The sequence below is a fragment of the Eulemur rufifrons genome, chromosome 6, assembly GCF_041146395.1.
Source record: "Eulemur rufifrons isolate Redbay chromosome 6, OSU_ERuf_1, whole genome shotgun sequence".
In the NCBI taxonomy this organism is placed as follows: Eukaryota; Metazoa; Chordata; class Mammalia; order Primates; family Lemuridae; genus Eulemur; species Eulemur rufifrons.
The window spans coordinates 101,384,305-101,401,562 of NC_090988.1; the positions used below are offsets into that span (position 1 = coordinate 101,384,305).

At 37.9% G+C, this 17,258-nt stretch overlaps 1 protein-coding gene across 3 annotated transcripts in view; it reads right to left on the reverse strand.

Annotated features, from left to right (window-relative positions):
- The window catches only part of KDM2A (lysine demethylase 2A), a 112,945-nt gene that overhangs the window by 37,546 nt on the left and 58,141 nt on the right, over positions 1 to 17,258 (reverse strand). Inside the window, exons 2-5 of one of the 3 annotated variants that reach the window (XM_069471764.1) lie at positions 14,434 to 14,586; positions 13,909 to 14,047; positions 12,361 to 12,439; positions 11,877 to 11,923 (exon numbers count right to left, since the gene is read on the reverse strand). In XM_069471764.1, the coding sequence (XP_069327865.1) occupies positions 11,877 to 11,923; positions 12,361 to 12,439; positions 13,909 to 14,038 (256 nt within the window). In that variant the 5' untranslated portion in view covers positions 14,039 to 14,047; positions 14,434 to 14,586. Of the gene's footprint in view, positions 1 to 11,872; positions 11,924 to 12,360; positions 12,440 to 13,908; positions 14,048 to 14,433; positions 14,587 to 17,258 lie in introns of all 3 variants that reach the window. The other 2 variants (XM_069471763.1, XM_069471762.1) reach the window with 2 other exon arrangements.

The following is a 17,258-nucleotide window of genomic DNA, read 5'->3' on the forward strand; positions in this document are numbered from 1 at the left end:
TTGACCCATAGTAGAACTTCTTTCAAAATTGGAGTCAATCTCCTCAAACCCTGCTGCTACTTTATCAATTCAGTTTATGTAATAGTCCAAATGCTTTGTTGTCATTTTAACAATGTTCACAACATATTCACCAGGAGATTCCACCTCAAGAGACCACTTTCTTTGCTCATCCATAAGAACCAACTTGTTATCTGTTTGAACATGAAATTGCAGCAATTCAGTCACATCTTCACATTCCACTATCTAATTCTAGTTCTCTTGCTATTTTTACCACACTTATAGTTACTTCCTCCACTGAAGTCTCAGATACCCTCAAAGTCATCCATGAAGGTTGGAATCAACTAAGGCTATTTCACTTTCGTATCATCCCTGTGTTCACTGGAGTAGCACCTTTAATTTCCTTCAAGAACTTTTCCTTTACATTCACAACTTGGCTAACCACCACAAGAGGCCTAGCTTTTAGTCTCTCTCAGCTTTTGACATGCCTTCCTCATTAAATTTAATCATTTCTAGCTTTTGATTTAAAGCGAGAGATGTGTGACTCTTCCTTTCACCTGAGCACTTAAAAGAGCATTTTAGGGTTATTAATTGGCCTACTTTCAATATTATTGTGTCTTAGGCTATAGAGAGGCCCGAGGAGAGGGACAGAGATGGGAACGGCCATTTGGTGAGGCAGTCAGAACACACACAACATTTATCAATTATGTTCACTCTTATACAGATGCAGTTCATGGCATCCCAAAATAATTACAATAGTAACATCGAAGATCACTAATCACCATAACAGATACAATAATAATGAAAGAGTCTGAAATGTTACAAGAATTACCAAAATGTGACAAAGATATTAAGTGAGCACATGCTGTTGGCAAAATGGTGCCAACAGATTTGCTCAACACAGGGTTGTAAAACACTTTCAATTTGTAAAAGAATACATATCCGCAAAGCACAATAAAATGAAGTATGCCTGTACCCTGTGTATGTACCAGAGCACTTAAAGTAATCATGGTCATTGTATTTACTGAGCACTCAGTACCTCTGAACAACACAGGTTTGAACTACATGGGTTCACTTACATGTGGGATTTTCTTCCACTTCTGCCACCCCTAAGAGAGCAAGACTAATCCCATCCCTTCCACCGTAACTCACCCAACGTGAAGATGACAAGGATAAAGACTTTTACGATGATACACTTCCACTTAGTAAACATTTTCTCTTTCTTATGACTTTCTTAATAATGTTTTCTTCTCTATAGCTTACTTTATTGTAAGAAAACATTATATAATACATATAGCATACAAAATATGTGTTAAGCAGACTGTTTCTGTTATTGGTAAGGCTCTTGGTCAACAGTATATTAGTAGTAGTTAAGTTTTGCAGGAGGAGTCAAAAGTTACATGTGGATTTTTGACTGAACAGGGAATCAGCCCCCCTAACCCCTGTGTCTGCGTTGTTCAAGGTTCAATTGTACATGCCAGACATTGTTCTAAGCACTTCACATTTAAGTAACTTTTCCAAGGTTACACAGCTAGTAATTAGTGGAGCCAGGATTTGAACCCAGATAGTTTTGCTCAAGTCCATACTCTCAACTAACATATCCTATTACATGAAGTTTACATGATAAAATGGTTTCCTTCTTTCTGGAACATAAACTGATATTGAAGAAGTAACAAACTACTTTAGGTTGAAAGAAGAATTGGATTAGCAAAAGTACATGTACTGATAATGGATTATTATAATTAATATTTTGTTCATTGCAATTTGACAATCACCAGCTATCCAAGAAACAAAAAAACATCTAACTCCAAAAAAACTTGGACAGAAAGTTAGTTACCAGTTGAAATATCTGATAGATCTATTAGGTTAGATATAATCACTGCTTTATTTTAAATTATAGCAAAGATATCTTGTGAGCATCCTTGGGTCTATTTAGGAAATATACGGTTACAAAGGGCTTCCAAAGAAGACTATTAGCAGTAAACAGACTATGAAGAAACGAAAAAGTGGCAAGGAAGTGGGAAGAAATCCAAAGGAAGACTGGTGACTGAATAAGACCTTATATATTTACATACTTCAAAAATCTGAATATTATATCCATGAGTCTACTTTCTTTTTCCCAAATATTTAAAATTGTGGTAAAATACACAAAACATAAAATTTACTACCTTAACTATTTTTAGGTGTACAGTTCAGTGTTATTAAATGCATTCACAATAGTGAATAAGGCATAAGGGTTCCCATTTCTCCACATCCTCACTGACACTTATTTTCTTTTCTCTTTTTTAAGAGAGACATTGTCTCACTCTGTTGCCCAAAATGGGGTGGGATGCAGTGGCACAATCACAGCTCCCTGCACCCTTGAACTCCTGGGCATGTGCCACCATGCCTGCTAATTTTCTTTCTTTCTTTCTTTTTTTGGTAGAGACAACGTCTCGCTACGGTCTCAAATTCCTGGGCTCAAGTGATCCTCCTGCCTCAGCCTCCCACAGTGTTGAGATTACAGGTGTGAGTCACTATGTCTGGTCTGATTTTCTATTTTTTTGACAGCAGCCATCCTAATAGGTGTGAGGTGGTGTCTCATTGTATTATAGTTTTGATGTGCATTTCCCTAATGATTAGTTATGATGTACACCTTTTCATGCGCTTATTGGCCATCTGTATATCTTCTTTGAAGAAATGTCTATTGAAGTCCTGTGCCCATTTGTTTTTAGACAGAGTCTTGCTATATTGCCCAGACTCATCCCAAACTCCTGTGTTCAAACAATCCTCCCACCTCAGCCTCCCGAGTAGCTGGGATTACAGGCAAGTGCCACCACACCCAGCCCTTTGCCCATTTTTTAAACAGGCTGGTTGTTATTTGTTGTTGTTTTCAGTTCTCTATATATTCTAGATATTAATCTCCGATTAAATATATGATTTACAAATATTTTCTCCCATTCTGAGTTGACTTTTTATTCTGTTAGTATCTTTTGATGCACAAATGTTTTTAATTTTCAAGAAGCCTAATCTATCTATTTTGTTTTTGTTGCCTGTGCCTTGGGCATAATATACAAGAAATCACTGCAAAATTCAATGTCATAAAGCCTTTGCCCTATGTTTTCTCATAGGAATTTATAGTTTTAGGTTGTAGATTCATTTTGAGTTAAATTTTGTATATCAGTTAGGTAAGGGTCCAACTTTATTCATTCTTTTGCATGTGGATATATGCAAAATTAGATGTATCTAGTTTTCCCAGTAACATTTGTTGAAAAGACTGTCCTTCCCCCAATCAATGGTCTTGGTACTTGTGTCCAGAATCATTTAACTACACATGCAAAGGTTTACTTCTGGGCTCTATTATACTTTATCGGTCTATATGTCTATCTTTATGCCATTACCACATTATTTTGATTACTGTAGCTTTATAATAAGTTTTGAAATTAGGAAGTGTGAGTCCTCCAGTTTTGTTCTGCTTTTTCAAGAATATTTTGGTTGTTCAGGGTCCTTTGAGATTCCATATGAATTTTAGGATAGGTTTTTCTATATCTGAAAAAAACATCATTGGGGTTTTGATAGGGATTGCACTGAATCTGCAGATCGCTTTTGTTAGTACCGACATCTTAATAATGACTGTCTTCCAATACATGAACATAGGATGCGTTTCTATTTATTAATGTCTTAATTTCTTTCAGCAATGTTTTACAGTTTTCATTACATAAGTCTTTTACTTCCTTTGGTTAATTCCTAAATATTCTTTCTTGATAGGTGAAACTGTTTTCATAATTTCCTTCTCAGATTGCTCATTTAGTGTGTACAAATGCAACTGATTTCTTTTTTTTTTTTTTTTTTTAGAGACAGATGCTCACTCTGTTGCCCGGACTAGAGTGCCACGGCGAGCCTAGCTCACTGCAGCCTCCAACTCCTGGGCTCAAGCGATCCTCCTGCTTCAGCCTCCTGAGTAGCTGGGACTACAGGCATGTGCCACCATGCCCAGCTAATTTTTTTCTTTATATTTTTAGTTTTCCAGCTAATTTCTTTCTGTTTTTCTTTTAGTAGAGACGGGGTTTTGCTCTTTTTCAGGCTGGTCTCGAACTCCTGAGCTCAAACGATCCGCCCGCCACGGCCTCCCAAAGTGCTAAGATTACAGGCGTGAGCCACTATGCCCAGCCTAAATGCAACTGATTTCTGCTTGCTAACTTTGTATCTCGCTACTTTGCTCAATCCATTTATTTCTAACAGGTTTTTGATGGACTCCTTAGGGTTTGTATACATCAGATCATATTATCAAGCCCAGCATGGTGGTACATGCATTGTAGTCCCAGCTACTCCAGAGGCTGAAGCAATAGGACTGCTTGAGCCCAGGAGCTTGAGGCCAGCCTGAGCAATTAGATTTAAAAAAAAATTAGTAAGAGCAGGCATCTTCCCCTTATTTCTGATCTTAGAGGAAAAGCTTTTAGTCTTTCATGATTAAGTATGATATTTGCTGTGGATTTCTCTTAACTTTTATTACGTTGAGGTAGCTTCCTTCTATTTCCTGTTTGAGTGTTTTTACCATGAAAAGGTCAAATGTTTTTTCTGCATCAACTGAGATGACCATGTGATTGCCCCCCTTCATTCTGTTAATGTGTATTATATTGATAGATTTTCATATGTTGAACCATCTTTGCATTCCAGAAATAAATCCCACTTGGTCATGCTGTATAATCCTTTTAATAAGCTGCTGCATTTGGTTTGCTAGTATTTTGTTGAGGATTTTTACATCAATATTCATAATGGATATTGGTCTGTAAGTTTCTTTTTTTGTACTGTCTTTGTGTGGCTTTGGCATTAGGGTAATGCTGGCCTCATAGAATGAGTTTAGAAGAGTTCCCTCTCTAATTCTTCAGAAAAGTTGGAGAAGGAATGGTGTTAATTTTTCTTTAAATGTTTGGTAAAATTCACCACGTCATCAGGCCCAAGGTTTTCTTTTTGGGGATATGTTTGAACACTGATTCAATCTTCTTACTAGTTACAGCATAGTCCTATTCAAATTTTCTATTTCTTAGTGATTTAATCTTGATAAGCTTTGTGTTTCTAGAAATTTATCCATTTCATCTAGGTTGATTTGTTGGAGAACAATTGTTCATAGTACTCTCATAGTCCTTCTTGTATCTGTAGAATCAGTAGTAATATCCTTACTTTCATTTCTGATTTTAGTAATTTTAACTTTTTTCATTAGTCCACCTTACTAAAAAGGTTTTGTCAATTTTGTTGATCTTCTCAAAGAACCAACTTTTGGTTTCTTTGATTTTCTCTATTGTTTTTCTATTCTCTATTTCACTTATCTCTGCTCTAAGCTTTATTTTTCCTTCCCTCTGCTAGCTTTAGGTTGTTTGCTCTTTCTCTATTTCCTTAAGTTATAAAGTTCTTGAGGAAAATCGGTTGATTTGAGATTTTTTTCTTTACTGTTTTTATTATTTTATTTTATTTTATTTTTTGAGACAGAGTCTCACTCTGTTGCCCAGGCTAGAGTGAGTGCCGTGGCGTCAGCCTAGCTCACAGCAACCTCAAACTCCTGGGCTCAAGCAATCCTCCTGTCTCAGCCTCCCGAGTAGCTGGGACTACAGGCATGCACCACCATGCCCAGCTAATTTTTTCTATATATATTTTTAGCTGTCCATATAATTTCTTTCTATTTTTAGTAGAGATGGGGTCTCGCTCTTGCTCAGGCTGGTCTCGAACTCCTGAGCTCAAACGATCCGCCCACCTCGGCCTCCCAGAGAGCTAGGATTACAGGCGTGAGCCACCGCGCCCGGCCTGTTTTTATTATTTTAGAGGTGGGGTCTCACTATGTTACCTAGGCCGGCCTTGAACTACTAAGCTCAAGTGAACCACCTACCCCTCAGCCTCCTGGGCAGCTCGGACTAAAGGCATGTGCCGCTGTGTCTAGAAATTTCTTGTTTTATAATGTAACCATTTATAGCTAAAAATTTTCCACTCAGCACTGCTTTCTTCGTTTCTGATTAGTTTTGGTATACTGTGTTGTGGTTCATTCATCCCTAAGTATTTTCTCATTTGCCACCTGATTTCTTCTTTGGTTCATTAAAGTGTGTGATTCAATTTCTACAATTTTGTGAACTTTCCAGTTTTACTTCTGTTATTGATTGCTAATTTCCTCCCATCGTGATTGGAAAAAATACTTTGATGTCTTTTTTTTTTTTTAACCTGAGATTTAATTTGTGGCCTAACATATGATCTATCTTGCAAAACGTCTCATGTATACTTGAGAAGAATGTGCATGTTGTTGTTGGGTACAGCATACTTTTTTTTTTTTTTTTTTGAGACAGAGTCTCACTCTGTTGCCCAGGCTAGAGTGAGTGCCGTGGCGTCAGCCTAGCTCACAGCAACCTCAAACTCCTGGGCTCAAGTGATCCTCCTGTCTCAGCCTCCTGAGTAGCTGGGACTACATGCATGCACCACCATGCCCGGCTAATTTTTTCTATATATATTTTTAGCTGTCCATATAATTTCTTTCTATTTTTAGTAGAGATGGGGTCTCGCTCTTGCTCAGGCTGGTCTCGAACTCCTGAGCTCAAAACGATCCGCCCACCTCGGCCTCCCAGAGTGCTAGGATTACAGGCGTGAGCCACTGCGCCCGGCCTGGGTACAGCATTCTGTATATGTCTGTGAGATCTAGTTGGTTTATTGTGTTAAGTCTTCTGCTTCTGTATCTTCTGTCAGGTTGTTCTATTCTTTATTTTTTTTAAGCCCCCCTGGGGCACCTCCTGCCTAATGTTCTATCCATTACTGAGAGGAAGGTAACTGAAGTCTCCAACTGTTATTGTATAGAACTGTCTACTTCTCCTTTCACTTTTGTCAGTTTTTGTTTCATGTATTTTTGATGGTCTGTCATTAGGTGCATAAATGTTTATACCCGTTACATCTTCTTGCAGTATTGAGCCTTTTATTAATATCTTTGTCTCTTGTAATCATTTTTGATTTAAAGTCTATGTTGTCTGGTATTAGTACAGCCACCCTTCCTCTTTTGGTTATTATTTGCACGGATTATCTTTTTCCATCCTTTCATTTTCAATCTATTTGTATCTTTGGATCTTTAGAGAGTCTCTTATACACAGCATATAGTTGGATCATATTGTTCTTATCCATTCTGCCAATTTGTCTTTTGATTGGAGTTTAATCCATTTATGTTTAAAGTAATTATGAGTAAGGAGGGACCCCTTTTTTTTTTTTTTTTTTTTTGAGACAGAGTCACACTCTGTTTGCCGGACTAGAATGCCGTGGCATTAGCCTAGCTCACAGCAACCTCAAACTCCTGGGCTCAATTGATCCTACTGCCTCAGCCTCCCGAGTAGCTGGGACTACAGGCATGTGCCACCATGCCTGGCTATTTTTTTCTATATAGTTTTAGTTGTCCATCTCATTTCTTTCTATTTATTTAGTAGAGACGGGGTCTCGCTCTTGCTCAGGATGGTCACGAACTCCTGAGCTCAAACAATCTGCCCGCCTTGGGCTCCCAGAGTGTTAGGATTACAGGTGTGAGCCACCACACCCAGCCAAGGAGGGACATATTTCTGTCATTTTGCTATTTGATTTCTATGTGGCTTTTAGCTTTTTTGTCTCTCGTTTCCTGAATTACCATCTTCTTTTGCATTTAGATAATTTTTTATAGTGAAACATATAAATACCTCTGTCATATCCCTCTGTATATATTCTATATCTATTTTCTTTTTGGTTATCATGGGGATTACATCTAATATCCTAAAGTGAAATACTCTATTTTGAATTAATACCAGTTTGACATTGATAACACACCAAAAATGTGCTCCTTTACAACTGTTTCTACCCCTTTTGGCTGTTGATATCACAAAATCACATCCTCATATACTATGTGCCCCTAAACATAAACTAATAATTCACTTAAATATATTAGCCTGTTAAATTATGTAGAAAATAGACTGTGGAGTCACACCCAAAGTTCCCATAATGTTTTTAGGCTAATCATTATCTTTTAAAAAATGTTATATCTCTTAAATCATGTAGGAAAAAAAGAACTACAAACCATTGTTATAATGATATTAGCTTTTATAATTGTCCATGTATTTACCTTTACTGAGAGCTATATGGCTTTAAGTTACTGTCTAGTATCTTTTCATTTCAATTTGCAGGACTCCCTTGAGCATTTCTTATAGGGCAGGTCTAGTGGTAATAAGCTCCCTTAGCGTCTGTTTATCTGAGACTGTCTTAATTTATCGTTCTCTTTTGAATGACAGTTTTCTCAGACATAAGATTCTTGATTGACAGGTTTTTTTAATTTTAGTATTTTGAATATGTTGGCCCACTACCTCCTGGCCTCCAAAGTTTCTGATGAGAAATCTGCTCATAATCTTATTGAGGATCACTTTATGTGATGAGTCACTTCTTTCTTGATGTTTTCAAGAGTTTGGCTTTCTGGGCCAGGCATGGTGGCTCATGCCTATAATCCTAGCACTCTGGGAGGCTGAGGCAGGCAGATCGTTTGAGCTTAAGAGTTCGAGACCAGCCTGAGCAAGAGCGAGACCCTGTCTCTACTGAAAAAATAGAAAGAAATTAGCTGGACAACTAACACACACACACACACACACACACACACATATATATATAAAATCAGTCGGGCACGGTGGCACATGCCTGTAGTCCCAGCTACTCAGGAGGCTGAGGCAGGAGGATCGGTTGAGGCCAGGAGTTTGAGGTTGCTGTGAGCTAGGCTGACACCACGGCACTCTAGCCCAGGCAACACAGTGAGACTCTGTCTCAAAAAAAAAAAGGGGGGGGGGCGGTTTGGCTGTTGAAAGTTTGATAATAATGTGTCTTGGTGAAGGTCTCTTTGAGTTCATCTTACTTTTTGAGTTTACTTACTGAGTTCATTAAGCTATTTGGATGTTTATATTCATGTCTTTCATCAAATTTGGGAAATTTTCAGCCATTAGTTGATCAAATATCTTCTCTATTCTCCTTCTGGTACTTCCATAATGTTTATGTTGGTCTGCTTGACAGTATCCCACATGTCCCGTTAGGCTCTGTCTTAATCCATTTCATGTTGCCATAACAGAATACCTGAGAGTGGATAATTTATAATGAACAGATATTTATTGCTTCACAGTCTGGAAGCCGAGAAGTCTTATATCAAGGTGCTAGTACCTGGGAAGGACCTTTCTGCTGCATTGTCCCATCGCAGAAGGTGAGAGAATGAGAAAGAACAAGAGGGTGCCAAACTCACCCTTTTATAACAGCACTGATCCCACCCATAACGGTGGAGCCCTCATAGCCTGATCACCTCTTAAAGGTCCCACCTCTTAATGCTGTTACAATGGCACTTAAATTTCAAAATGACTTTTGGAGGGGACAACATTCAAATCATAGCAGGCTCTGTTCACTTTTCTTTAATCTTTTTGTCATTCTGTTCCTCAGACTTGATAATTTCCAGCATCCTATCTTTAAGTTCACTGATTCTTTCTTCTGCTTGCTCAAATCTGCCGTAGACTCCCTCTGGTCAATTTTTCATTTCAGTTATTGTGCTTTTCACCTCCAGAATTTCTTTTTGGTTTCCTTTAAGGTTTTCCATCTCTTTATTGACATTTCCCTTTTGTTCATGCACTGTTTTCTTGACTCTCTCCATATATTCCTTTAGTTCCTTGAGCATCTGTAAGACAGTTGTTTTGAAATCTTTGTCTAGTAGATCCACAATCAGGTTTTTCAAAGATAGTTTCTGTTGATTTATTTTTTCCTTTGAATGGGCCATAATTTCCTGTTTCTTGACATTCCTTGTGATTTTTTTTTGTTGTTGAAAACTGGACATTTGAATTTAATAATGTAGTAACTCTTGAATCAGATTCTCTCTCTTCCCCAGGGTTTGCTGTGTTTCATTGCTTTTGTTTTTTTTATTATTGTAGGCTGTTGCTGTGCCAAGGATCAACCTGAGGTGTAAACTTAAAAAAAATTTTTCTCAGGTCTTTTCTGAGCTTGCACCTGTCCCTGGGCATGCACAGTCACTTCCTGATTTCCCCATATGTGTTGTTGTTTTTGAATGCCCTGGTCTTTAACGTCTGCCACCCAAAAGGAAAAAGAGAAAAATGAAAGGGGGAAGGTAATATAAGTGCAACAGCTCTTTAAATCTCCTGGAAATCATTTCAGCTGGAGAGAAGGGGGTTGCAACAATCCGGCGATGATGCAACAATGGTTGCCTGCCTCTTTGTACCTCTGTGATCAGAAGCAGCAATCAATGACCCCAGTACAGATTCCCAATATTTGGAGAACAGGGTCCTTTTCTGACTCCCTGACTCCAATAGGCTTTATGCAGCTTGTTCTGGGAAATACATGCATAGCTGCTTACCATGGAGCCTGACTGGCAGCGGGAAATGGGTAGCTGCTATGGTGCTAAGACCTGAAATTGATTGAAATTAACTGCACTTTACTGTCCAAGCCTTTCCCTGGAAGTTGCAAGCCTTCAATAGACCCCAGAGTTCCAAAATAGTTATGTCAGACAGATTCTGCCAGTGCAATTATTGTCTAGGTAGGGAGATAGGTTCCTGGTGCCATCTTCCCAGAATATTCTAGGAGTCTACATTTTTAACAAGCATTACATACTGTTCTGGTGCAGGTCTTTTGTAGACCACAAACCGTAAGAATGTCTAACCAACAGAGAAACTATGATGGTCTATTACCTTATGGATCCAGGGAATTACTGTCCTGGAGTTCCATTAAGAAAGGAGATCAAATGATGGACTGATAAGTATTCAAGTAGGTTTTCTGAGGCCCCCTGAGAAAGTTCTGCCTTATGAAGAGCAGGAGAGCATTTTAATTATTCAGCAGATTTACTGAGCACCTACTATACTTCAGGGACTGTGCTAGGTACTAGGAAATACATGGTAATAGGCAGATGGCCAGAATTTAACATAGAAACAGTGAGGGGATGAATAATACAGGCATTAGAGAACTTTCCTCAACCTGTGCTATCTGTGGCTTTCACCTATTGGATAAACAGAAGAGTTAATAAGAGACAGTACTGCAATACTTAATTTCCAAAGCAAAGGAATGGCACTGGAGCTTCAGTGGAGAGGACAGAACATATGAGAAGTTCTAGTATTAGGAGGAAAGAGTCAAAAAATTATTTTTGTTTCATGTCTTGTTGGAAACATTTCAGAAAGACTTTATTCCACTTTACTGACTATTGTGTACAGCAGAGCAACCATCCCTGAATTCTTAAGGATCCAGGGGTGTCTTAGGGCCATAAGAAATACCAACTGTCTATAGAAAACTAAATTGAACTTTTACTGACCCCAGAAAGTTTTCTTCTTTAATTAGACTGCTCTAATTTGCTTTCTTTTTTCTCTATTTTGAACATAATAAAATATATATCAGATTACAAGACTCAATTTAACTAGTCACTGATGAAGAGAAATTTTAATGTATCTAATTCTCAGCTTACAATGTTTCAAGTCTTAGACAAGTTATCAAATGTATCATTGGTGAGAATTTCCTGGAAATTTCTCTACTGCTCTTAGGGAAAGGGAGAGAATCACTGATATCACTGAAGCTTCGTTCTTGACTCAGAGATAAAAGTTTTCAGTTTCCTGGGTAGGCTGTCCAGAAACACAGGCATGCCTTGGAGAAGTATGCACAATGATAAAAATGGTAGGTAGGAAAAAGGTAGAGATGCAAATGTTCTATGTTTAATTAGTATTAAATAAGGCAACTTTCATAACTCCCTTTGAGAAAATTCTCAGTTGCTAATGAAATAGTTTCTAAACAAATATATATTTCAATGTTCCTGAGCCTTAAGTCTCAGCCAGAGATTTAGGACTCAGTCCTAAGTCTTATATCTTTGCCTCAAAGAAAAAGGACAAAAGCTTGATACTTGCCTACACACATTTTGACATCATTCACAGTGAAGTCTGGATCTGGCATCCTATGAAACAAATACCAGTAAGTATAAATAGAAAGAACTTTTAAGTGTGAGTTTTTTCTTAAAGTACTGAGAACTCCCCAATAAGACACATCAATCTTCACATTTAGGTTTACAATTATTTTTAAACATAAATGATTATGTATTTATGTATACATAGGAAAAAAGAATATATAACAAACTGTTAATGGTTTATCTAAGAGTGGTAGGTTTTAGGAGATTTAAATTTGTTTTCTTTTTAGCTCACCCATATTTTCTCATTTACCTGTAACAGGAATCATTTGTGTACCAAAATAAGAAAAATATAACACTTTTTAAACTAAATGGGAAATTATTTTCAATTACCTACTGTTTTGCGTTATCAATATTGCCATTGTCTATAGTCCTGGGTGTTACATGGTCATTTTGCAACCATATCCAGCCAGACTGAAAACACTTACTTTATTCCAAGTCCATCGGAATTCTTGAAAATCAGAGGGTCTCTCAAGCCACCCCGCTGGATATACTCTACATTAAAATCTGTCACCATAGGAAAACAATTATTAGAAAGACAAGAGGTATAGTTGGAAAAAAACAAAAGGACCATAAAACAGACATTTTTTTTTTTTTTTTTTTGAGACAGAGTCTCACTCTGTTGCCCAGGCTAGAGTGAGTGCCGTGGCGTCAGCCTAGCTCACAGCAACCTCAAACTCCTGAGCTCAAGGGATCCTCCTGTCTCAGCCTCCCGAGTAGCTGGGACTACAGGCATGTGCCACCATGCCCGGCTAATTTTTTTCTATATATATTTTTAGCTGTCCATATAATTTCTTTCTATTTTTTTTTTTTTTTTAGTAGAGATGGGGTCTCGCTCTTGCTCAGGCTGGTCTTGAACTCCTGAGCTCGAACGATCTGCCCACCTCGGCCTCCCAGAGTGCTAGGATTACAGGCGTGAGCCACCGCGCCTGGCCCAGACCTTAAGTAATAAGGTGTAGATGGTGTTTGCTGTTTTGTGTATACAGTTATATTCTGTTAGACAATAAAATATATGCTTGTTATTAAGAAGCATCTCTTAGGAAATAGGGAGAGCACATTGAAAAGCAAGGCTTGAGGGGTTTGCCAAGTCTATATTTTCACAGGACAGTCAGAACTTAAACAGAGGTGTAGTACTATTAATGAGTCATCTCATAAATTCTAAGTAGAAATTATCATCACCCTGTCTCTTAGTAGCCAAAAAAGTTAATTCTGACCACTACAATACACAAATAATATCCATATCAGTTTGCAAGGATCAAAGCTGCATGCATGGAATTCCACCTTCAGTTTTGGTGGGGTAGGTATATACATAAAAAGGTTTTTATTGTACTACTTTTTTTTTTTTTTTTTTTGAGACAGAGTCTCACTCTGTTGCCCGGGCTAGAGTGAGTGCCGTGGCGTCAGCCTAGCTCACAGCAACCTCAAACTCCTGGGCTCAAGCGATCCTCCTGTCTCAGCCTCCCGAGTAGCTGGGACTACAGGCATGCACCACCATGCCCGGCTAATTTTTTCTATATATATTTTTAGCTGTCCATATAATTTCTTTCTATTTTTAGTAGAGATGGGGTCTCGCTCTTGCTCAGGCTGGTCTCGAACTCCTGAGCTCAAACGATCCGCCCACCTCGGCCTCCCAGAGTGCTAGGATTACAGGCGTGAGCCACCGCGCCCGGCCTATTGTACTACTTTTAATTAAACTCAAACCAAGACATGGGAGAAAAGGGAAGAGGCCTACAGGAAAAAACTCCATCAACACTCCTGCCCTAATAAAAGATTACTTCTAATACAGCAGAGAGTGATTCATAGGGCAGGAGGATGGGGGGCAGGAGTGCGTACAAGTTGTACTGTGCAGTAAGAGAAAATAGTTAAATAACATCAACAGGCAATATTTTATCTGCATAAATGCTAAATCCATAGTTCTGAGTGTATGACTTCCTATACATCAAGGGTCTGCAGGTCTGAACCAAAATGATACTGACCTTTTCCTTCCATAAAAGTAACAAAATTCGCATTATATTTGTTGGTGTGGAGTTTCTCTTCCAAGTCAAATGTTCTTTTCCCTTCAATTTCATCATCGGAAATGCCATCATCTTCATAGCGTCGTCGCATGGTCCCACGCTGGGAGAGGAGAGACACAGAGATGAAATCATGCACTTTTTCATGCCTATCTTAATCTACAAGTGGTCACAGATTTTCCTAATGTGCAAAGTGCTAGTTTCAACTTTAGCTGCTAATTGTCAAGTGTCAATTTTCCTTGCCTTATAGATCTTTTCTTTCTCTCAACTCAAGATCAGCTGATGTTCTCAGAATGCACAGCATACAACAAAGTTGGGGTTTTTTCCCCATAGAAACCTGTAAGCAAAACTTTACTATGGCTTTATTTTTTTTATTTTTATGTATTATAGGTACATAATAGTTGTATATCTTTATAGGGTACATGTGATGTTTTGATACAGGCATACAATGTGAATTAATCAAATCTGGGTAATTGGAATATCCATCACCTCAGGCCTTTAACATTTCTTTGTGTCAGGAACATTCCAATTCCACTCTTAGTGGTGCACGCCTGTAGTTCCAGCTACTCAGGAGGCTGAGGTGGGAGGACCGCTTGAGACCAGGAGCTCAAGACCAGCTTGGGCAATATAGTGAGGCCTTGTCTCAAAAAAAAAAAAAAAAAAAGATTATAAAAAAGTTTTAATGAGCCACTGGGTTCCCTACCTGTGAAATTTTTCCTTTGCTAGTTCTTTGAGCCTAGAGATATAAATCACAAAAACATGACTTTTAAATAGGGTCTACTAAATATTTTATTTGTCCATCATTATTTATTATAGTGGGGACAAATTATCTTTATAGACATTTCAAGCCAGGATACAAAATACAGTATTTTCATAGGAGAGAGCTGCATTTAAGATTAGTTTTTTAGCCACATGTGGTGGTGCATGCCTATAGTCCCAGCTACTGGGAGGCTGAAGCAGGAGGATTGTCTGAGCCCAAAGGTTCAAGGCTGAGGTGAACTATGATTACACTACTGCACTCAAGCCTGGGCAACAGAGTGAGATCCCACTGCTATTAAAAAAATATATATATTAGCATTGTAAAATCTCTAGATAAAAAACATTTGAATTAATGCATCAAAAACTCTTTTATCTCAGATGAAGGAAGAAAGCTAATCTAAACAACAGCATTTCAAACAGTGTATCATCAATATTTAGCTTTAAAGATAACATGTCTCTCCAAAGATATACAAATGGCCAAAAAGCAAATTAAAAGATGCTTAATATCATTAGTTGTTAGGGAAATACAAATCAAAACCACAATGAGATAGCACTTCACATCCACAAGAATGGCTATCATCAGAAAGACGAACAATAACAAGTGTTGGTGTGAACGTGGAGAAATTAGAAACTTCATACATTGCTGGTGGGAACATAAAATGGTACAGCCACTTTGGCAAACAGTTTGAAAGTTCCTCAAAAAGTCAAACATATTTATCATATGATCCAGCAATTCTCCTCATAGGTATATATCCAAAAGAATGAAAACATATGATCTTGTTTCCAAAATAAAAACTTGTACATAGATGTTCACACCAGCATTATTTACAATAATCGAAGAGTAGAAACAACCCAAATGTCAATAAGTTGACAAATGGATTAACAAAGTGTGGTATACCTACACAGTGGAATATCTGGCCACAAAAGGAATGAAATACTGATGTGAGCTACAATGTGGATAAACTCTGAAAACATTATGCCAAATTAAAAAAAAAAAAAAAAAGCCAGACACAAAAGACCATATATTGTATGATTTCATTTATATGAAATGTCTGGAATAGGCAAATCTTTAGAAACAGAAAGTAGATCAGCGGCTGCCAGGAGCCAGGAAAAGGGAAGACGGGGAAGTAACTGCTAATGGTATAGGTCTCTTCCAGGAGCAATGAAAATGTTCTGGAATTAGATAGTGATGATATTTGTACAACTCTGTGAATATACTAAAAACCACCGACTTGTATACTTTAAACGAGCGAATGGAATGGTATGCGAATTCTATCTCATAAGCTGTTAACTTAAAAATGTTGCTTATGTTTCAAATTTACCTTTTAATACATAATCATGTACTGCATAATGACATTTCAATCAACGATGAACTGTAAATACAATGGTGTTCCCGTGAGATTATAATGGAATTAAAAATTCCTGTCACCTAGTGAGACACCGTAGCCCATACAAACATCATAATACAACATACTACAGGTGGTCCTTGGGTTACAGCTGAGATACATTCCTGAGAACATCTTTACATTGGATTTTTATGTAACTCGGATACCTGATGAACAGCGCATGTATGGTAATAATAATAAAAACAATACTATATGTGGTAATATTACACTGTAATACTATAATAGTAATATCCCTATACTGTAATAACTTATAGAAGGTATTGTGATTCTTTCTTTTAATTCAAACAAACAGAACATAAAACAAACTTATGCAAAGTTTAGATAGGAGATAGGAGAAATTTCAAAGAACATTAAAGGTTAACACCTAAATGTTCCATCAATGCTAGGTTAATAGTAATGTTTCAGTTATTCTGATCTTCTAACCAAATCAACAATAAACTTTCCATTTCAATAATTACATGATGCTACTGCTTAGCAGTAACTGATGCTTTCATTGGAGAACAGCCTTTCACTTGTTCCATTATTCTCACTTTATCCTTTATGATTGTTCTGATAGTCCAGCAACTGAAGCCTAATGCTTTCCCAATGAATGATGGCGTCTGGCCTTTCTCTAAATGCTTAATTATTTCTACTTTTGTTTCCATTGTCATCACTTTTCTCTTCGCTGCAGGCTCACCTAGACCAGCAGTGGACTTTTTCCTTTGGAGGCAGGGTCATGGGGGTAAACATAGACCCATAAAATCAAATAAAAAGGTTAAGATGAAAGCGATCCTGTGCATAAGTGACCACATAAACAATGAGACTAGCTGCTACAGTAAAGATGCTGCACCAATAAATCGCCTATGCCAGCGGTCCCCAACCTTTCTGGCACCAGGGTGGGTTTCATGGAAGACAATTTTTCCACAGACTGGGGCGTGAGGGATGGTTTCAAGCACATTACATTTATTGTGCAGTCAAACTTCTCTGCTAATGATAATCTGTATTTGCAGCTGCTCCCCAGCCCTAGCATCACTACCTTAGCCTCCACCTCAGATCATCAAGCATTAGATTCCCATAAGGAGCACACAACCTAGATCCCTCACATGTGCAGTTTACAGTAGGCTTTGGGCTCCTATGAGAGTCTAATGCCATTACTGATCTGACAGGAGG